This window comes from Saimiri boliviensis, chromosome 7 (assembly GCF_048565385.1).
Source record: "Saimiri boliviensis isolate mSaiBol1 chromosome 7, mSaiBol1.pri, whole genome shotgun sequence".
Taxonomy (NCBI): Eukaryota; Metazoa; Chordata; class Mammalia; order Primates; family Cebidae; genus Saimiri; species Saimiri boliviensis.
In genome coordinates, this window is record NC_133455.1 from 7,842,473 (window position 1) to 7,864,674 (window position 22,202).

The 22,202-nt window shown below is 52.4% G+C and overlaps 1 protein-coding gene across 2 annotated transcripts in view; it reads left to right on the forward strand.

Annotated features, from left to right (window-relative positions):
* Nucleotides 1-22,202, forward strand: part of DHX37 (DEAH-box helicase 37) — a 46,788-nt gene that overhangs the window by 2,782 nt on the left and 21,804 nt on the right. For both annotated transcript variants that reach the window (XM_003937100.4, XM_074402037.1), the window contains exons 2-8: nucleotides 4,761-4,930; nucleotides 9,897-10,009; nucleotides 11,669-11,987; nucleotides 14,934-15,082; nucleotides 16,859-16,951; nucleotides 19,613-19,709; nucleotides 20,750-20,863. In XM_003937100.4, the coding sequence (XP_003937149.3) occupies nucleotides 4,761-4,930; nucleotides 9,897-10,009; nucleotides 11,669-11,987; nucleotides 14,934-15,082; nucleotides 16,859-16,951; nucleotides 19,613-19,709; nucleotides 20,750-20,863 (1,055 nt within the window). The remainder of the gene's footprint in view (nucleotides 1-4,760; nucleotides 4,931-9,896; nucleotides 10,010-11,668; nucleotides 11,988-14,933; nucleotides 15,083-16,858; nucleotides 16,952-19,612; nucleotides 19,710-20,749; nucleotides 20,864-22,202) is intronic.

The window sequence follows — 22,202 nt, forward strand, 5'->3', positions numbered from 1 at the left end:
AATCAGCATTCTCTTCCACACTGTTGGTGGACCTGGAAGGCGGTGAAGGTATAGGGAAGAATGTTAGAGTGGAAATCTGGAAGTCTGAGTTCATGCCTCCGAAGTTGCACAGAAGGCTGGGCATGGTGGTTCACGCCTGTAATCCCAGCATTTTAGGAGGCTAAGGCAGGCAAATCAGTTGAGGTCAGGAGTTTCAGACCAGCCTGGCCAACACGGTGAAATCCTGTCTCTACTAAAATACAAAAACTAGCCGGGCATGGTGGCAGGCACCACATGGAGAATTTGGCAGATACTCAAGAGACAGGAGCTACTCGGGAGGCCGAGGCAGGAGAATGGCTTAAACTCAGAGGGCGGAGTTTGCCATGAGCCAAGATCCACGCCACCGCACTCCAGCCTGGGAGCTGAGGCAGATCCCGTAACGTCTGTGCACCTTCGTTTTCACATCTGCAGAATGGGGCCATTAGCACACGTTGAGGGTCCTTAATCCAATATGTTCCAAAATTCAAAAGTTTTTGAATGTCAACATGACACTCAAAGGAAATAAATGCTCGTGGGAGCACTCCAGATTTCAGATTTTTGGATTAGGGATGCTCAACAAGTAAATACAATACAGATATTCCCAAATCTAAAACACATCTGGTCCCACGCATTTCTGATCAGGGATATTCAACCTGTCGTAGCTGTCCTACCTGCTATCAGGGTTTCAGAGGTGGTAATTTGGGAAAATATGTTGGTGACTGAAACGAGAATGCTTTGAAAAGTGAAGAGAGGGTTACAGAGGTGGGGTGTATCTCGGGATAGGTGACAATTCTGTGACAATTATGGCAGAGACAGTTCAGGATGGCGCTTCAAAGACAGCCATGGACACTGGACTAACACTTGAAACTAGGCCCTCTGAGCAGAGGAGCTGAGGTCTTTGAGACCCGGAGATTTGGGGAAAGTTATTTCTTACATCAGAACAGGATGTTTCCAGGTATCCCTGCCTTTGTCAGGGGCCAGAGGAATCTCATAAGAATATGAGTCAGATGCCAGCCAGGCGCGGTGGCTCACGCCTGTAATCCCAGCACTTTGGGAGGCCGAGGCGGGTGGATCACGAGGTCAGGAGGTTGAGACCATCCTGGCCAACATGGTGAAACCCTGTCTCTACTAAAAATACAAAAATTGCCGGGCGCGGTGGCTCAAGCCTGTAATCCCAGCACTTTGGGAGCCCGAGGCGGGTGGATCACGAGGTCGAGAGATCGAGACCATCCTGGTCAACAAGTGAAACCCCGTCTCTACTAAAAATACAAAAAATTAGCTGGGCATGGTGGCGCGTGCCTGTAATCCCAGCTACTCAGGAGGCTGAGGCAGGAGAATTGCCTGAACCCAGGAGGCGGAGGTTGCGGTGAGCCGAGATCGCACCATTGCACTCCAGCCTGGGTAACAAGAGCGAAACTCCGTCTCCAAAAAAAAAAAAAAAATTACCTGGGTGTTTGGCACCCACTTGTAGTCCCAGCTACTTGGGAGGCTGAGGTGGAAAAATCGCTTGAACCCGGGAGGCGGAGGTTGCAGTGAGCCGAGACTGTGCCACTGTGCTCCAGCCTCGAGACAGAGCAAGACTTTTTCTCAAAAAAAAAAAAAAATAAAGAATGTGTCAGATGCCTTCTTTGAAGAGTCTTCCCAACAACCATCTGATATCTGTATCCACTCACTCACTCTTTTTTTTTTCCTTCTTTTGTTACCAAGTCTCTCTCTCTCTCACCCAGGCTGGAGTGCTCACTGCAACCTCTGCCTCCTGGGTTTAAGTGATTCTCCTGCCTCAGCCTCCTGAGCAGCTGGGATTACGGGCCCTACCACGCCCAGCTAATTTTTGTATTTTTAGCAGAGATGGGTTTTCATAGGCTGGTCTCAAACTCCTGACCTCAGGTGATCCACCGCCTAGTTCTCCCAAAGTGCTGGGATTACAGGCATGAGCCCACTTCCTTGTTCTTTTTTTTTCGAGACGGAGTTTCGCTCTTGTTACCCAGGCTGGAGTGCAATGGCGCGATCTCGGCTCACCGCAACCTCCGCCTCCTGGGCTCAGGCAATTCTCCTGCCTCGGCCTCCTGAGTAGCTGGGATTACAGGCACGCACCACCATGCCCGGCTAATTTTTTGTATTTTTAGTAGAGATGGGGTTTCACCATGTTGACCAGGATGGTCTCGATCTCTCGACCTCGTGATCCACCCGCCTTGGTCTCCCAAAGTGCTGAGATTACAGGCTTGAGCCACCGCGCCCGGCTTCACTTCCTTGTTCTTAACACAATTTCTTATTCTTATCATAGTGGTTCTCAGACTTTTTGGCCTGAGGATCCTTTTAGAATTCTTAAAAAATCGAGACCCCAAAGAGTTTTTGACTGTGTGGGTTTTATCAATTGATAGTTACCGTACTGGAAATTAAAACCTAGATATTTTTGCAACACAAAATTATAGGTGCAAGCATGTGCTCCACTAGCCATCAGCAACAACATTATCACAGTTTGGAGCCTGTAGAAAAACACCACACCACTGTTCTCTGACCCTCTTGTGTTTTCTTTTAGTTCTATTTGAGAACTACAGGATAGGGAGAAAAAGGGGCTAGCTTGGATTGCTTAACAGTATTTCATCAAAGAGAAATGTATGGCTAAAAGGGATTTGAGGAGAAAAACCAAAACATTTTTAAAAGAATTTAAAAAATATATATCAAGAAAGGAAATTTTTTGTAATGATCTTTTTTTTTTTTTTTGGTTTTGGTTTTTTCTTTTCTTTCTTTCTTTTTTTTTTTTTTTTTTTTTTTTTGAGATAGTCTTGTTCTTGTTGCCCAGGCTGGAATGCAATGACTCGATCTTAGCTCACTGCAACCGCTGCCTCAAGCGATTCTCCTGCTTCTGCTTCCCAAGTGGGTAGGATTACAGGTGCACGCCACCACGCCTGGCTAATTTTTGTATTTTCAGTAGAGATGGGGTTTCACCATGTTGGCCAGGCTGATTTCGAACCCCTGACTTCAAGTGATCTGCCTGCCTCAGTCTCCCAAAGCGCTGGGATTACAGGCGTGAGCCACCGCACCCAGCCCATTGTACTTAATTAGGGTCACAAAACTGGTCCTCTTTGTAACATAAAGACGTAAAAACCAAGCAGTTTATCAAAGAATCAGATACTGCCCACACAGGAACACCAGAGAGCCAACCCCAGCATCAGACGTCAGACAGACACACACATCTGCCAAGGCCCATCCTACCTAAGACTCTGTGCTTGGTGGAGGTGAAGAGTGATATGATGACTGAATTTTTCTAAAATGGTCTGGGATGCATACGTTCGAACTATTATGCTTAGAAATAGGTATGACACAAACTTAGCCTAGACCACTATACACTCTTTCTTTTGTTGTGAGACAGAGCCTTGTTCCGTCGTCCAGGATGGAGTGCAGTGGCGTGGTCTCTGCTCACCGCAACCTCTGCCTCCCGGGTTCAAGCCGTTCTCGTGCCTCAGCCTCCTGTGTAGCTGAGATTACAGATGTGTGCCATCACACCTGGCTCGCTTTTGTGTTTTTTGTAGAGATGGGGTTTTGCCGTGTTGGCCAGGTTGGCTCCCAACTCTTGGCCTCAGGTGGTCTTCCCAAAGTGCTGTGATTACAGGTATGCGCCACCACGCCCGGTCCCACTGTACACGTAAGAGAACATCAGGCCGGTCATGGTGGCTCATACCTGTAATCCCAGCACTTAGGGAGGCTGAGGCTAGCAGATCACTTGAGGTCAGACGTTCAAGACCAGCCTGGCCAACATGGTAAAACCCTGTCTGTACTAAAAATACAAAAATCAGTGGGCGTGGTGGCACATACCTGTAATGCCAGCTACCAGGAGGCTGAGGCAGGAGAATGACTGGAACCCAGGATGTGGAGATTGCAGTGAGCCGAGATCGCACCACTACACTCTAGCTTGGGCGACAGACAAGACTCCATCTCAAAAAACAAAAAGAGAACATCATAGTATTGTTTTTCTTTTGTCGGAGGGGTAGTTTTTTGAGACAGAGTCTTGCTCTGTCACTCAGGCTGGAGTGCAGTGGCATCATCTCGGCTCACTGCAACCTCCACCTCCCAGGTTCAGGAAATTCTCTTGCCTCCGCCTCCCAAGTGACTGAGATTACAGGCATCCACCACCACACCTGGCTAATTTTTGTATTTTTAGTAGAGACAGGGTTTTACCATGTAGGCCAGGCTGGTCTCAAACTCCTGACCTCAAGTGATCCACCGTCGTCGCCTCCCAAAGTGCTGGGATTAAGGTGTGAGCCACTGCGCCAGGCCTTGGGTATTGTTATATAACAGTATTTTTTTTTTTTTTTTTTTTTTTGAGACGGAGTTTCGCTCTTGTTACCCAGGCTGGAGTGCAATGGCGCGATCTCGGCTCACCGCAACCTCCGCCTCCTGGGTTCAGGCAATTCTCCTGCCTCAGCCTCCTGAGTAGCTGGGATTACAGGCACGCACCACCATGCCCAGCTACTTTTTTGTATTTTTAGTAGAGACGGGGTTTCACCATGTTGACCAGGATGGTCTCGATCTCTTGACCTCGTGATCCACCCGCCTCGGCCTCCCAAAGTGCTGGGATTACAGGCTTGAGCCACCGCGCCCGGCCTGTAACAGTATTGTTATGAAAACAGATTTGACCTCCCAGCTCAGGAGGCCCCCATGCAGGTCAGAGGGCCTGTGGGAGGCGGGCCCAGAGCCACCTCCAGAGAATGGGGCCTTCATAAGCGTCTGTGCTCTTTCAGAAAAGGACACGTTGAAGGGAGTTGATGCAAGCAACCCGCTCGTTCTACCGGGGAAGAAGAAGAAGAAGTCCAAAGCCCCTGCCCTGTCACAGAGGCAGAGGAAGCCTCTGACCAAGAAGGAGAGAAAAGTGCTGCAGAAAATCTTAGAACAGAAGGAGAAAAAGAACCAGGTACGCCCCGCCCGGGCAGCGTCTGCCTGTGGCTCTCCAGGGTAGAGAGAGATGGGAGCGTCTCTCACCTCCTGAGGGGGTCTCTGTGGTGCAACTGATAGAACTTTCTGGAATGAGGAAAATTCCAGTGCACGGTCTGGTGCAGTGGCCACTAACCACCTGTGGCTGCTGAGCACTTGAAATGCAGCTGCTGCGGCAGAGGAACTGAACTCAGCTATTCTGCAGAATGTCAGACTTTTCTCCTTATTTGTTTTTTCTTCTTTTCTTAAAATTTACATTTATTTTTCTTTTCTTGTTTTGTTCCACCCCGCCACCCTGCCTTTTCTAGCTCTGCCAAACCTTAAATGTTTTATAGAGGAAAAAAGGTTGTTGTGAAAAATTCCAACATGTGCAAAAGTAAAGAGAACAGTCCGACGAATCCCCACGTGCCCGTTGCCAGCTCCGACACTGCTCACCCCTGGTCGGTCTTGGATTATCTCAGCTGCTGGTCTCCTTCCCACACCTGGGTCATTTTGAAGCAAATCCTTCGTAGAATGAATCTGTGCCGGCCGGGCGCGGTGGCTCAAGCCTGTAATCCCAGCACTTTGGGAGGCCGAGGCGGGTGGATCACGAGGTCGAGAGATCGAGACCAACCTGGTCAACATGGTGAAACCCCGTCTCTACTAAAAATACAAAAAATTAGCTGGGCATGGTGGTGTGTGCCTGTAATCCCAGCTACTCAGGAGGCTGAGGCAGAATTGCCTGAACCCAGGAGGCGGAGGTTGCGGTGAGCCGAGATCGCGCCATTGTACTCCAGCCTGGGTAACAAGAGCGAAACTCAGTCTCAAAAAAAAAAAGGCCGGGCGCGGTGGCTCAAGCCTGTAATCCCAGCACTTTGGGAGGCCGAGGCGGGTGGATCACGAGGTCGAGAGATCAAGACCATCCTGGTCAACATGGTGAAACCCCGTCTCTACTAAAAATACAAAAAATTAGCTGGGCATGGTGGCACGTGCCTGTAATCCCAGCTACTCAGGAGGCTAAGGCAGGAGAATTGCCTGAACCCAGGAGGCGGAGGTTGCGGTGAGCCGAGATCGCGCCATTGCACTCCAGCCTGGGTAACAAGAGCGAAACTCCGTCTCAAAAAAAAAAAAAAAAAAAAAAAGAATGAATCTGTGCCAGTTGCCTGGGGATGCCATACAAATGACCACAATCTGAGGGGCTTGAGACAATAGAGATTTGTTCTTTCCCAGCTTGGGAGGCCAGAAGCTGAAATCAAGGCATTGGCAGGGTGGTGCCTTCACTGCACTCAGGGGCCCTTCCTGGCCTCGTCCCACTCCGGGAGGCTCCAACTTCCCTTGGCTTGTGGCTGCATCACTCCACAGCAGAGGGAGTCTCTGCCTCCCTTTTCCCTTGGCCTTTCCTCCATGTGTCTCCTCGAAGGGCACTTCTCATTGGATTTAGGTCCCTCTCGGATACTCAGGGTCATGTAATCTTGGGAGCCTTAACATAATTACATCTACAAAACACTGTTTTTCAAACAGGGTCACGTTCACAAGTTCTGGGATACGAACACATCTTTGAGGGAGGCTGCCATTTAACCCACTATATGTAGCATTTTATCCATAAATATTTCAATTTGTATCTCCAAAAGTAGAGACTTCTTTTTTTTTTTGAGACGGAGTTTCACTCTTGTCACCCAGGCTGGAGTGCAATGGTGTGATCTGGGCTCTCTGCAACCTCTGCCTCCCAGCTTCAAGTGATTCTCCTGCATTGGCCTCCCGAGTAGCTGGGATTACAGACATGCTGTACTATGCATGGCTAATTTTGTATTTTTATTAAAGACAGGGTTTCTCCATGTTGGTGAGGCTGGTCTCGAACTCCTGACCTCAGGTGATCCACCTGCCTCGGCCTCCGAAAGTGCTGGGATTACAGGCATGGACCACTGTGCCCGGCCAAGTAGAGACTTTTAAAATAGCCAGAATACAGTTAGCACACCTAATCTTTTTTTTTTAAATATCAAATATCCAGTAAATGGTTAAATTTCCTGGGTACTACTCAGCCATCTCTTTTTTTTAGTCCCATTGTAATTTATTCATTTGTCTTACAGAGTTTCCTACCTTCCAGATTTTTAACACTTTATTTTAAACGTGCTCCTCTGCCGTCTGAGTTTTTTTACGTCAGTGTTTGGATCTGTAGCAGTGACTCTCATCTGGGACAGTTTCACCTCCCCGCCCCGCCCCAGGGGACATTTGGCAGTGGCTTGAGACATTTGGGGTTGTGACAACTTGGGGGTGCTGCTGGCATCTGGCGGGTGGAAGCATGGGATGCCGTAAACCGTCTACGATGCACAGAAAAACAAAACCTTATGTGGCCCCAAATGTCAACTGTGCTGAGATTGCAGAACCCTGGCCTGCAGGCTTCGTGAGAATCAAGGTTAGCTTTTGGCGAGGCCACTGTATGCGGGAGCTGTGTCTGCATCAGGAGGCTTGAGGGTCTGTCCCCAGTAGCCGCGGGGTGGTCCCCAAAATCTTAGTAAGGGAAGACTCACTCACCTGTGAGCATGTTTGTTTGTTTGTTTTTTTGAGACAGAGTCTCGCCCTGTCGCCAGGCTGGAGTGCAGTGGCACAATCTTGGCTCACTACAACCTCCACCTCCCAGGTTCAAGCAATTCTCCTGCCTCAGCCTCCCAAGTAGCTGGGACTACAGCCATGCGCCACCACGCCCAGTTAATTTTTTTTTTTTTTGAGACGGAGTTTCGCTCTCGTTACCCAGGCTGGAGTGCAATGGCGCGATCTCGGCTCACCGCAACCTCCGCCTCCTGGGTTCAGGCAATTCTCCTGCCTCAGCCTCCTGAGTAGCTGGGATTACAGGCACGTGCCACCATGCCCAGCTAATGTTTTGTATTTTTAGTAGAGACGGGGTTTCACCATGTTGACCAGGATGGTCTCGATCTCTCGACCTCATGATCCACCCGCCTCGGCCTCCCAAAGTGCTGGGATTACAGGCTTGAGCCACCACGCCCAGCCTAATTTTTGTATTTTTAATAGAGACGGGGTTTCACTGTGTTGGCCAGGCTAGTCTTGAACTCTTGACCTCAGGTGATCCACTCACCTCAGCCTCCCAAAGTGCTGGGATTGCAGGCGTGAGCTACCGAACCCGGCTGATTGTGTTGTTTTTATTTGGGCCAAGGTCTTACCCTGTCACCCAGGCTGGAGTGCAGTGGCGCAATCTCAGCTCACTGCAACCTCCACCTCCTGTGTTTAAGTGATTCTCCTGCCTCAGCCTCCCGAGTAGCTGATACCACAGGCATGTGCCACCACACCCAGCTAATTTTTGTATTTTTAGTAGAGAAGGAGTTTCACCATGTTGATCAGGCTGATCTAGAACTCATGACCTCAGGTGATCCACCTGCCTCGGCCTTCTAAAGTGCTGAGATTGCAGGCGTGAGCCACCGCACCTGGTCAATGTGTCCTTTCTGAATCCTATGTAGGGTGCTTTCCCGCTGTGTTGTACTTTGCTGTGTGTGTGTGTGTGTGTGTCTGTGTGTGTGTCATACACACATAGAAGTGTATATAAAACCTACATGTACAATTACGAGAACAATAAAGCAAAAACTCAAGAAACCCTCACCCAACTGAAAGAAGCCCACTGGGTACGCCCCCTGCACACAGCATTGCTCAGGGTAGCTCGGGGACCAGTTGGCATCAGGCACACAAAGCCGCCTCCTTCCTCAGGGTGGCTAGGGAGCGTCGCTCTGCATGACTGGGCCGTGCTTCATTGCAGTCCTGCTGATGGACGTCTGGATGGGACATCGTCTTCTACCGTGATGTCCTGCTGCAAAGAACCTTGTTTATACAGCCCCAGTTTCTGTCAAAGGGGTTAGAAAAGCCCATCCCAAGCTTGCCGTGTCTGTTGATAGGACTCCATGCAGCAAAGGAATTGCAATTTGACCTCTGATTTTAAAGACTCCAGATGTTAATGGTGCTGAAATGTTTTTTCCTTTTTTTGAGGCAAAGTCACTCTGTCACCCAGGCTGGAGTGCTGTGGTGCAGTCTCGGCTCGCTGCAAACTCCCCCACCCGGGTTCAAGCAATTCTCCTGACTCAGCTTCCTGAGTAGCTGGGATTATAGGGGCGCACCAGTATATCCAGCTAATTTTCATGTTTTTAATAGAGAAGGGGTTTCACCTTGTTGATCAGGCTGGTTGGTAACTCCTGACCTCATGATCCACCCACCTCAGCGTCCCAAAGTGCTGGGATTACAGGTGTGAGCTGCCGCACCCAGCAGAATTTTTTTTTTCTTTTTTTTTTTGAGACGGAATCTTGCTCTGCCGCCCAGGCTGGAGGGGAGTGGCGCGATCTTGGCTCACTGCAACCTCCACCTCCAGGGTTCAAGCGATTCTCCTGCCTCAGCCTCTGGAATAACTGGGATTATAGGCACCCGCCACCACACCTGGCTAATTTTTGTATTTTTAGTAGAGATAGGGTTTCACCATGTTGGCAAAGCTGGTCTCAAAACTTCTGACCTCAGATGATCCTCCCACCTTGGCCGCCCAAAGTGCTGGGATTATAGGCATGAGCCACTGCACCCGGCCATGATGAAATTTTATTAGAGCCGGGCGCGGTGGCTCAAGCCTGTAATCCAAGCACTTTGGGAGGCCGAGGCGGGTGGATCACGAGGTCGAGAGATCGAGACCATCCTGGTCAATGTGGTGAAACCCCATCTCTACTAAAAATACAAAAAATTAGCTGGGCATGGTGGCGCGTGCCTGTAATCCCAGCTACTCAGGAGGCTGAGACAGGAGAATTGCTTGAACCCAGGAGGCGGAGGTTGCAGTGAGCCGAGATCGTGCCATTGCACTCCAGCCTGGGTAACAAGAGCAAAACTTCGTCTCAAAAAAAAAAAAAAAGAAATTTTATTAGAGTCTGGCTTCCCTTCTTAGGAGAGGGTCGTGATGGCAGATGCGTAACACTCGTTTGCTTTCCCAGCGAGCAGAGCTGCTGCAGAAGCTGAGTGAGGTCCAGGCTTCCGAAGCCGAGATGAGACTCTTTTATACCACTTCCAAGCTGGGCACTGGGGACCGCATGTACCACACCAAAGAGTGAGTCGGCCAGTCCTTTCCTGACCCTTCCCTCCCTCCAGGGCCCCCAAGGGAGGGCCCATGGGCTATGGGGTCCTCTGGGGGCAGGGCATTTGAGAAAATACCTTTGTGTTGGCCCGAGAAGCTGACAATTGATTGTCATCCTAAACACCTCCGGTGGGTAAAGGCCATTGCTGCTGCTGAACCTTCTGCAACACACAGGACAGCACAGTTTGTCACTCCAGTGAGGTCCGTGTTTTCTTGTAGTGCAGACGCCCACATCACAGGCTCTTCCAGCTTTTGCACAGCTGATTAAGCCAGAGATTGCTGTTAAATGATCAGGGGCTGGATGTGGCCCATCAGTGGGTTTTGTTTGGTTTATGTCGTGGTTTTTTTTTTTTTTTTTTTTTTTTTGAGATAGAGTTTCGCTCTTGTTACCCAGGCTGGAGTGCAATGGCGCGATCTCGGCTCACCGCAACCTCCGCCTCCTGGGTTCAGGCAATTCTCCTGCCTCAGCCTCCTGAGTATCTGGGATTACAGGCACGCGCCACCATGCCCAGCTAATTTTTTGTATTTTTAGTAGAGACGGGGTTTCACCACGTTGACCACGTTGGTCTCGATCTCCTGATCTCGTGATCCACCTGCCTCGGCCTCCCAAAGTGCTGGGATTATAGGCTTGAGCCACCGCGCCCGGCCTATGTCGTGTTTTAAGGCACGAGGGCTATTTGTCAATATGTTAGCTTCCTGGCACTGCCGTGACAAATTACTGCAAACAATGGTGGCTTAGAACAACCAAGCCAGACAGGCACCGTGGCTCACGCCTGTAATCCCAGCACTTTGGGAGGCCAAGTCGGGAGGATCACCTGAGGTCAGGAGTTTGAGACCAGCCTGGCCAATATGGTGAAACTGCATCTCCACTAAAAATACAAAAATTAGCTGGGCACGATGGGTTATGCCTGTGGTCCAAGCTACTCCGGAGGCTGAGGTGGGAGGATCACCTGAGCCTGGGATGTCAAAGCTGCAGTGAGCCGTGATTGCACCACTGCACTCCATCCTAGGTGATAAGGTGAATTTGTGTTCCCACCTAGTCTTGACTAGTTGGATGATCTGGCCACACCAGCAGTGTCCCCACCAAGCTGCTGACCCTTAAATGGATGGTGTGCCCCTCCCACCCAGTCCCACCAGGCTCCGTGGTCGCACTCACCCTGTGCTGCTCCTTTACATGAGTCCTCCCCGGGCCTGCGAGCACTGTTCATGTGACTGTTTATCAAGTCAGACTGTCCAGGCTCTCTGCTGGGCCCTGGGGATAGAGCACAGAAGCGAAGTGCTTTCTCTTAAGGAGCTGCCAGGGTCATGGGGGGAGATGCGACAGAGGGAAGTCGTCAGGTGAGTGCATCCGTGTCCCGTGCTGGGAAGCACTGAAGAGCAAATGAAGCAGGGAGGAGCGCAGTGGAGGGAGAAGGGGAGGTGCGGGCTCTGTGTGGCCAGGGAGTCTCCCTGACAGGTGACGTTTGAGCAGAGCCTTAGTGGAGTGAGAGGAGGTATCTGCAGGAAGCGTGTTTCCGGGAGAGGAACCACAGGTGCGAAGGCCCTGAGGCAGAGAGGGGCGTGGCCCTGGAGTCCTGACCTCTGGGCATTGAAATGGGGCCTCTGTGCCTAAAGTCTCTGCTGTCTCAACAGGAAGCCTGATGAGGTGGCAGCCCTGGGCCAGGAGAAGATAAGCAGCCTCAGTGGTGCCCACCGGAAACGTCGCCGCCAGCCCTCGGCCGAGGAGGAGTCCGAGGAGGAGTCGGAGCTGGACGAGGACCCGGCTGCTGAGCCGGCTGAGGCTGGTGCGAAGAGCACTGTGGCACCCCCGCCACCAGCTCCAGCACCCAGCAGTCCGCCCACGCCGGCTGGGATGCCTGCTCCTCCTCCTCCAGCCGCAGCCCCCGCCCTGCCCAGGGCCCCGGCCAAGCCCGCCGTCTTCATCCCTGTGAACCGCTCCCCGGAAATGCAGGTTCGCCACCCCGTGTTTGTGATTAGGAATCTAGGTTAGCAGGCAAGGGGCGCACAGGGGGCGTCCTGGTGAAGTGGGGCAGGAGCGTCCCCTCTCTGTGCCTCTGTGTCCCTGTCTTGGAAAGGGGAGAGTGACTGCACCTCCCTTGAGGTTATGGAAGGGATTGGTGCGTGAGGAGGATCACAGCACAGGGCGTGTGTCTGGTGGCAGGCTCGGGGCCCCGGAGGTCGGTGGTGACAGCATCATCGCCATTGCCACTGCCCTCTGACCACTGGGCCTGACCTGGGTTGCCGCATCCTGATAAGAGTTTGGGCTGGCCGGGCACGGTGGCTCACGCCTGTAATCCCAGCACTTTGGGAGGCCGAGGCGGGCAGATCACAAGGTGAGGAGTTCGAAACCACCCTGGCCAATATGGTGAAACCCCGTCTCTACTAAAAATACCAAAATTAGCCGGGCTTGGTGGCGCATGGCTATAGTCCCAGCTACTCGGGAGGCTGAGGCAGCAGAATTGCTTGAGCCTGGAAGGCAGAGGTTGTGGTGAGCCGAGATCATGCCATTGCAATCCAGCTTAAAAGACAAGAGCAAAATTCTGTCTCAAAAAAATTTTTTTAAAAGAGTTCAGGCAGTGCATCAGTTGATCCAAAATCAAGTGCTGGTTCCACTGCTTTCCAGTTGACTTCCTGCACCTCATTTTCCTTGTCTATAAAATGAGGGTACTCCGGCTACTGAAGGGGCTCCCCCTCTCTGTGCCTCAGTTTCCTTCCTGGTACAATGAGGGTCTCACTGGGTTGAGATGACAGTGAAAGGGTTTGGGGCACGGAAAGCCCATAGCCCACATAGGAACCCTAGAGGAGTCATCTAGTGGCAAGGGGGGTGTATGACATCACCTAGAAGTAAACTGTGCTGTGAAGCCACTGGCACTTGGGGGTCATTTGCTAGAGCAGTCAGCTTAGCCTGATGAAGACTTAAAGAGGCAGAAGAACACACCGAGAAGCAGGATTGCAGTTCTGTTAAACGGCCGACGATGACACGTCTGGAGCTCCAGAGTTCCTACGTGGGCTGTGGGCTGGCCTCCTGCATCCCATGTCCCTACCATCCCTTGGGACTTCAGTTCCTGCTGTTCTTTGTGAATTTTTTCCTAACCGTGTTCCTAAGCAGTCCACACCGTAGGTTTACCTGTATTTAAAAGTGGCATCATATCATTTACATTATTCCAGAGTTCGCATTCTGTTACTCAGCGTTATATTCTGGGATGTATCCATGTTGACGCAGATCGCTGAGGTTCATTTACTTTTTTCCCCACTGCTATTGAGTATTCCGCAGTGTGAGTATAGCGCAGGATAAATATTCTGTTGCTAAATAGCTGGTTGTTTGAGCTTTTTGCTATTATCTTCACTGCGGTTTTTGTTGTTGTTGTTTGTTTGTTTATTTTTGAGACAGGGTCTCCCAGGCTAGAGTGCAGTGGTGTGATCTCAGCGGACTGCAACCTCCAGCTCGAGTGCTCCTCCTGCCTCACCCTCCCAAGGAGCCTGAGACTATAGGCACGTGCTACTATCCTTGACTAATTTTGTATTTTTTAATAGAGACAGGGTTTTGCCATGTTGCCAGGCTGGTCTTGAACTCCTGAGCTCAGGCAGTCTGCCCACCTTGGCCTCCCAACGTGTTGGGATTACAGGGTAAGCACTGTGCCCAGCCTTCACTGCTGTTTTAAATGTCCCTGTCCCTCTCTCATGAGCACATGTGCAGAAGTTTCTCTTCGGCAGTGTTTGCAAATGAGGTCATAGCCATCTTTGGGTCATGAATTAAGTTGTTTTTTCTTTTCTTCTCTCCTTTTTTTTTTTTTTTTTTTTTTTCGTTGAGACAGTGTCTTGTTCTGTTGCCCAGGCTGGAGTGCAGCATGCAATCACAGTTCACTGCACCCTCTACCTCCTGGGCACAAGCAGTCTTCCCACCTCAGCCTCATGCGTAGCTGGGACGACAGATGTGTGCCACCATGCCTGGTTAACGTTTTTATTTTCTGTAGAGATAGGGTTTGGCTATGTTGCCCAGGCTGGTCCCAGGCAATCGTCTCCCTTGGCCTGTCAAGTCACTGGGATTACAGGTGTGATCCATCACGCCTGGCCTAATTTTTTTTTTTTTTTAATGGAATAGAATAGAAATAGAACAAAATTAAGAGTATGAGCTTGTTGGCCAGGCATGGTGGCTCATGCCTGTAATCCCAGCACTTTGGGAGGCCAAGGCAGGTGGATCACCTGAGGTCAGGATTCAAGACCAGCCTGGCCAACATGGTGAAACCCTGTCTCTACTAAAAATACAAAAATTAGCTGGACGTGGTAGCAGTTGCCTATAATCCCTGCTACTCGGGAGGCTGAGGCAGGAGAATCACTTGAACCTGGGAGGCAGAGGTTTCAGTGAGCTGAGATCGCACCACTGCATGCACATTAGGGTGAGCTGTGTTTTCACAGTTCCATGTATGATACATACATGTGCCTGTGTGTGTACTGAGTCATGATATAAAATGTTTCTTTCCATGGGTCATAGGAAAAGAATGTAGAAGCCCCTGCTCTGGCATGTGTACCTGGGGAGGAGCTGCAGGGCCACACATCCTGGACTTTGAGAATATTTGCACCGGATTGTTTATCGAAGTGGCCGTGCCATTAATTGAGACTCCCGCCAGCAAGAGCTGAGGGTTCCCATGTCTCTGAGAGACTGCTCTGCACCAGCCGAGCTGTGCCGGGGATGTCAAGCCTGGTGTCCCGAAGGATGCAGTCTCTGTCTCTGTCTCTTCTGGGCCATGGCTCCTGGTCCCCTCCCCAGCTGCCAAGGCCTCCATTCCCTAGCAGGCACATCTGTTCACCCCCAACGTGTCAGCTGCCACCTTCCCGGAGATCCTGTCACTGTCTGTAGTCTGGCTGTTCCCTGAGTGCTGACTCGCTCTCCTTCCAGGAAGAACGGCTGAAGCTCCCGATTCTCTCTGAAGAACAAGTGATCATGGAGGCCGTGGCCGAGCACCCCATCATCATCGTGTGTGGTGAGACCGGCAGTGGGAAGACCACGCAGGTGCCTCAGTTTCTCTACGAAGCAGGCTACAGCAGGTAGGGGCTGGACACAGGGTTCTCCGTGGGTCCCTGGGTGACACTGGAGATGCCCCAAAAGTCTACAAGAGCCTGGGCTCCCCAGGACCTGATCCTGGATCAGCCTTATGCATGCTGTGTGACTTCAGACAAGCTACTTAACTTCTCTGGGCCCCAGCTGTGAGATAGGAATAATAGCACCTACTTCACAAGGTTGTCGTGTGGATTAAGTGTGTGGACTGTGTAGCACACTTAGTCCCTGATGTCCCTGACACATAGAGCTATGCGCTTTTTCTTTTCTCTTTTTTTTTGAGACAAAGTCTTACTCTGTCACCCTTGCTGGAGTGCAATGTGTGATCTCTGCTCACTGCAAACTCTGCCTCCCGGGTTCAAGTGGTTCTCCTGCCTTAGCCTCCTGAGTAGCTGGGATTACAGGCCTGTGCCATCATTCCTGGGTAATATTTTTTGTGTATTTTTAGTAGAGATGGGGTTTCACCATGTTGGTCAGGCAGGTCTCTACCTCCTGTCCTCATGATCCGCCCATCTCAGCCTCCCTGAATGCTGTGATTACAGGCGTGAGCCAGCATGCCTAGCTTTTTTTTTTTTTTTTTGAGACAGAGTTTTGCTGTATCACCCAGGCTAGAGTGCAGTGGCGCAATCTCTGCTCACTGCAACCTCTGCTTCCCAGGTTCAAGCAATTCTCCTACATAAGCCTCCTTAGTAGCTAGGATTACAGGTGTCTGCCACCACACCTAGCTAACTTTTGTATTTTTAGTAGAGACGGGGTTTCACCATGATGATCAGGCTGGTCTTGAACTCCTGAACCCAGATGATCCACCCGCCTCAACCTCCCAAAGTGCTGGGATCACAGGCGTGAGCTACACGCCCAGTCAGTGCTAACTATTTTCACTGCTTAGCCTCCTATTGGCACTTTTGACCCATGTGTGTTGGGGTCTCCAAGACCACGCACACGTTCAGTGATTGATGGGGGACTCCCAGGACTCACCATGCCATCCCGTGCATGGCTATGGTATGTTACAGCAAAGGTCGCAATCGGCAGACGGCAGCGGCACCTAGGGAGGCCCAGCTTCTGATTCCAGAGTCCCCTCCTGGTGGACTCACACAGGACACACATTCTCCAGTCACCACCTGTGACCACATAGGACATGTCCTCCACCAGGGAAGCTTGTTAGAGACTCAGGGCCCACAGCTGTTACTGGGGTCGCCTAAGCCCACCCTGCCTGGCAGGAATGAAAGCCTAGATGCCAAGAAAGAAAGTAGGTGTTCGGCATAAACCACCCTGTTTGCGCAAACAGCCCGGCGCAGTGGGCTCCGCACTTACAGGGAGTGGAGGGAGCTCTCCTGTTGTCTGGGTTCAGGCACCACCGAGGGCCAGTCGCACCAGCAGCTTTTGAGGGAGAGCAGCCCCGGGCCTGTGATGTTAGTGTTTGCATAGAGCTGGGAGCAGCCACCCATTGGCTTGGCGGGTTCCTGTGTCTGGAGGAGCGTGTGCTTGACTGGGGCAAACGGAGCTCCTGGCCTGATTCCCCCAGGCCCCGTTCCTTCTAGCGGCCGCCTGGTGTCTGCTGCACCGGGAATGTCGAACCGTTTTCTGGGTGTGGCTGACCTTTGGGCTGTTCCCTTTGCGATTAAAAGTGCTACAACCTGGCATTGTTTCCCGTGGGGCCTGGGCGAGCGCCAAGTCAGGATGGGGAATCTTGCTGTGGAACTGCGTGAGGCTCTGGGCTGCGCAGGTGGGGCCGAGCACTGTTGATAGCCTTGTTCTTCCTCCCCCAGCGAAGACAGCATCATTGGTGTCACGGAGCCCCGCCGAGTGGCCGCCATGGCCATGTCCCAGCGAGTGGCCAAGGAGATGAATCTGTCGCAGCGGTGAGAGCTCTGCTTCCTGGGGAGGGCTACGGGGTGGTCCTGTGGCCTTGCCCAGACGTGGGATGTCCACGAGGAGGTGAGCGGCATCTGTGCCGAGGGTGCTGGGTGGAGTGTCGCCTCTGCATGGAGCACTGGGAAGGACTGCAGGAGAGCTTTCCAGGACCTGCCCAAGCAGTGTGCTGAGGGGACAGAGTGGCCCGTCCAGGGGCGGGTGCACAGAGCAGGGAGTCAGATGCAGGCAGTCACGGAGTTAGTACCTAGCGTTGCCAAGTTATTCTAACGCTCAGGGTTCTAAAGTACCAAGCCTCTGGCAGCACGTCTGCAGGACTTGCTTTGGAAAGCGATCTTGCACACGCAGGTGCAGCACGTGCTTTACAGTGGCTGGGAGCCTGTGTTGAGAAGGCAGAGGCCTGTGTCTGACACGTCCAACATGGCCTGAAATGCAGAAAGCGCAAGAGATTGCAGAGTGAGGGCCTGCCTCATCTGCCCACTCAGCCGATGTTACTGGGCAACGCCTAGTGTGCCTGGCCCGTCCGGGGCACTCAGGACACACTGGTGGACTAGATAGAACCACCGGCCCTCCAGGTCAGCAGGGCATCAGGGGACGTGTATTTGTAGGTGAGGCTGGGAAGACACTAAAGCAGGGACGGAGTACCCCATGGGGGGAGGGGGCTGTTCTCACCCAGTGTCCTGCCTCTCTCTCCTGGTGGCAGCCGCCACGGCCCGTTTTCTGCACATTCTTCTGGACGGTTGTGTGCATAGTCGGTGTCCATCTATAAAAGCTGCCTCATCCTCTCTTTAACTTGTTAAATATTATAAAAATAGGGGGCATATACATAAGAAGAAAGGATAGTATCATGAGCCCCCAGGTAACCAAGACGCGACTGTAATAATTGTCACCTCCTGGCCTACCCTGTTGGGTCTGCACTCTCCTCCTGGCCGCCCTCCCTACCAATGTTTAGAGGCAAATCTTAGATACCTTATTTTATCCTCCATATTTCCCTGTACAGACCTGAGAGATAAGAACTGATTTTATTTATTTATTTATTTATTTTTTATTTTTTATTTTTTTGAGACGGAGTTTCGCTCTTGTTACCCAGGCTGGAGTGCAATGGCACGATCTCGGCTCACCGCAACCTCCGCCTCCTGGGTTCAGGCAATTCTCCTGCCTCAGCCTCCTGAGTAGCTGGGATTACAGGCACGCGCCACCATGCCCAGCTAATTTTTTGTATTTTTAGTAGAGACGGGGTTTCACCGTGTTGACCAGGATGGTCTCGATCTCTTGACCTCGTGATCCACCCGCCTCGGCCTCCCAAAGTGCTGGGATTACAGGCTTGAGCCACCGCGCCCGGCCAGAACTGATTTTTTTATTTTGAGACGGAGTCTTCCTTTGTCACCCAGGCTGGAGTTCAGTGGCATGATCTCCGCTCACTATAACCTTTGCCTCCAGAGCTCAAGCGATTTTCCTGCCTCAGCCTCCTGAGTATCTAGAATTACAGACACATGCCACCATGCCTGGTTAATCTTTGTATTTTTAGTAGAGTTGGGGTTTCACTATGTTGGCCAGGATGGTCTCGAATGCCTGACCTTGTGATCTGCACGCCTCAGCCTCCCAAAATGTTGGGATTACCATGAGCCACTGCACCCAGCCCACCAGGCTAATTTTTTTTTTTTTTTTTTTTTAAGGCAGAGTCTCACTCTGTCACCCAGGCTGGAGTGTAGTGGCGCGATCTCAGCTCACTGCAACCTTGACCTCCCAAGTTCAAGCAATTCTCCTGGCTCAGCTTCCTGAGTAGCTGGGATTACACTACCACGCTCAACTAATTTTTTGTATTTTTAGTAGAGACGGGTTTCACAGTGTTAGCCAGGATGGTCTTGGTCACCTAACTTTGTGGTTTGTGTGCCTCAGGTTCCCAAAGTGCTGGGACTGCGGGCGTGAGCCATCACATCTGGCCCAGGCTAATTTTTAAATTAAGACAAAGACTTTTTGGCCAGGTGTGGTGGCTTAATGCCTGTAATCCCAACACTTTAGGAGGCCAAGGTGGGCAGATTATGAGATCAGGCATTCAAGACCAGCCTGGCCAACATGGTGAAACCCCATCTCTACTAAAAAACTACAAAAAAATTAGCTGGGCATGGTGGTGTGCGCCTGTAACCTCAGCTACTCAGGAGGCTGAGGCAGGGGAATCACTTGAACCTGGGAGGCAGAGGTTGCAGTGAGCTGAGATCGCACCATTGCACTCCAGCCTGGGCAACAGAGCGAGACTCCATCTCAATTAAAAAAGAAAAAGACTTTTTATAAAACACACACAGCTGCAGTACCCCGTCACAGCTACCACGTCTGTGAAGTCTCCCGAACACACTCCAGTCCGTGTTCCAATCTCTCCAGCGTTTTCCACTACAGTGGTCGTCCGAGGCGGGCCTGGCTAGGGTGTTTGGGGCCTGACTCCTCCATTGGCCTTAACAACTCCTTCCCCTTCCCTTCTGAAACCAGGATTTTGGAGGGGGAGAGTGGACTGGGACATGTCCGGGCCGTCTTTCAGGTTGGCGATGGGCCCTGGCCTCAAGCCACCAGCCGGCTGCACTGCCTTCCCTGTAGTGGCCACCTGGCGACAGCCCCAGCATCCTCGGCTCTGCCCTAAGCAAAGTTTGCCCATACAGGGTCGTCTCCTACCAGATCCGGTATGAAGGAAATGTGACCGAGGACACCAGAATCAAGTTCATGACAGATGGCGTGCTGCTCAAAGAAATCCAGAAGGTTGGCTGCGGGTCCTGGCTCACAGAGCAAGGCCAGTGGGCACAGGGGCAGGGTGCTACGATGTCACCTGAGAAATGACCAGCTGGCACTCCTACTGTGCCACTGTGCGACTTCCAGCGAGTCACTCGGCCTCTCCAAGCTCAGTTTCCTGATGAGTGTGTTGGTGCATTCTTCAGAGAATCATTTTGAAGTGAAGGTGTGGGATGCATGCTAACAGCCTAGCACAGTGTCAAATACCTAGTAGGTGCTCGTGAAATGTGACCTTTTGTAACTTCATTATAATGGGGGCAAAACTTCACGTATTGCCCGGGGTGTACTGAGCACCTGTGTCCTGCAGTGGACCCGGACGCAGCCCCATCTGGGGAACTTCAAGTCCCGCTGCGTTTGGGAAGGGGCAGCAGCAGATTTGGAATGGGGGTCCGCTTCAGGCTGAGGAACAGAGGAGGGGCCGCTGGCTGGGCCTTGCCCTCCAGCAGGGGTGTGGCTTTACAGTCCCTGACCACAGAAGCTGTGCCCCAAGGACTTTCCGTTTGTAAATCAGAACCCCAGCTGCTGCCTCCCCAGCCAGCCCACTTGGGCCTTGGGGAAACCCCCCACATTTCCTAGGGAGCCGGCCATCCGGTCAAGTCAGGGCACATGTGTCCGGAGAGCATGCAGGGCCCGGGTGGGGGAACTGCTGTCCAGTGAAGGGGCCGTGCTTGCTTCGTGGGGCTGGGACGTCCCCTCAGGCGGGGCCAGTCTTGAGGATGGCAAAGATGATTCCAGCCCTCCTGGCTTTGAGGACACTGGGATTCCCGGGTATGGCGGTGGATGTGGTTTTGGTCCGGGTGGCACCTGCTCTCTGACTTCCCACCCCCACCCGAATCTCATGTTCGTTTCCCACCTGCCCTCCCACTCTGTGGGCACCCGAGTTGGGCAGGTCAGCTCTGATGCAGAGCAGCTGCCCCTCCTGTAATGCTGTCTCAAGCAGGAGTGCTGGGAGGTGAAGCATCCCGGGGGGCTCAGGCTGGGAGGGGGCCTCACCCCCGTGCCTTCCCCAGGACTTCCTGCTGCTGCGGTACAAGGTGGTGATCATCGACGAGGCCCACGAGAGGAGCGTGTACACGGACATCCTCATCGGCCTCCTGTCCCGCATCGTGTCTCTCCGAGCCAAGGTAGCGGGGGAGGTGGGGTGCTGGGGAGCCCCAAGCCCTGGGCACCCCCAGCTCTGTCAGGGGCTTAGGCTCCTTTCACCTGTTCCCTGCTGCACCTGCTCCCGAAAGCAGGTCCCTGGGAACAAGGCCTTGTGCCAGGGCTGTGAACCTTGGAGCAGCCCCTGTGTGGTCCCCTCCCCACCGCCCGGTACCAGCCTCATAAACTGGTGTCCTTCCCCCACCCAAAGCAAGAGGCTCAGGCGCAGTGTTGGCACCTGGCCAGGCCCACTGGGGCCGGGTGACAAGGCCGCTGGGCCTCTGGGATCAGCAGAGCAGGTGGGCCTGTCCAGCTAAGAGTCAGGCTCCCGGAGCTCTGAGAGGGGCTCCCCCGGGCCGCTTTCACTGTCTCCCCGCCCCAACCCGACACAGGCCTGCTGAGTGGGGGACCATCCTGGGCTGGGGCTCCATACAGTAGGCCTGTCCCACGCTCCCGGTGGCGAGAGAGGCCTGCACTCCACGTGCGCCACGAGCCTGGCCACGTTCAAGGCCCTGAACATCGTGGCCCTGAACATTGACAATGAATGAGATGCTGTCTTGTTCTAACATGCTCCTGCCCTCCTGGGTCTTCCATTTCAGCAAGGGCAGCAGGCAGGATGCAGACTCAGAGTCTGTGAGCCAGGGACGGACAGAGCCCGTGGCAGTGGAGGGAGGGCGCAGCGCTAGCCAGGGCCTCACCCGAAAGGTGACCTCGGAGCTGGAGGGGAGGGCTGAGTGAGGGAAGGGCGCGCAGTGTGCCTGGCAGAGCGAGGAGCCATCCGACTGAAGGAGAGCAGTGCACAGCCCCTGAGGCGGGCATCTGCCTGGTGCCTTTTTTCTTTTGGTAACAAGCTTTATTGGGCTATTTTTCACATTCATCCGTTGGAGTGGACAATTCAGTGGTTTTAGTCCATTCACAGAGTGTGCAGCCATCACCACAGTCAGTTTTACCTGTCGTCACTCATCCAAAAAGAAACCCTAGGCCGGGCTCGGCAGCTCACGCCTGTAATCCTAGCACTTTGGGAGGCTGAGGTGGACAGATCACCAGGTCAGGAGTTTGAAACCAGCCTGGCCAACATGGTGAAACCCTGTCTCTATTAAAAGCACAAAAATTAGCCGGGCGTGGTGGCACATGCCTGTAATCCCAGATACTCGGGAGGCTGAGGCAGGAGAATCGCTTGAACCCAGGGAGTGGTGCTTGCAGTGAGCCGAGATCACACCATTGCACTCCAACCTGGGTGACAGCGAGACTTTGTCTGAAAAACAGAAACAAACCCTGTACCTTTTACGGTTTTCTGTGGTGGTGGGTTTTGTTTTCGTGGCA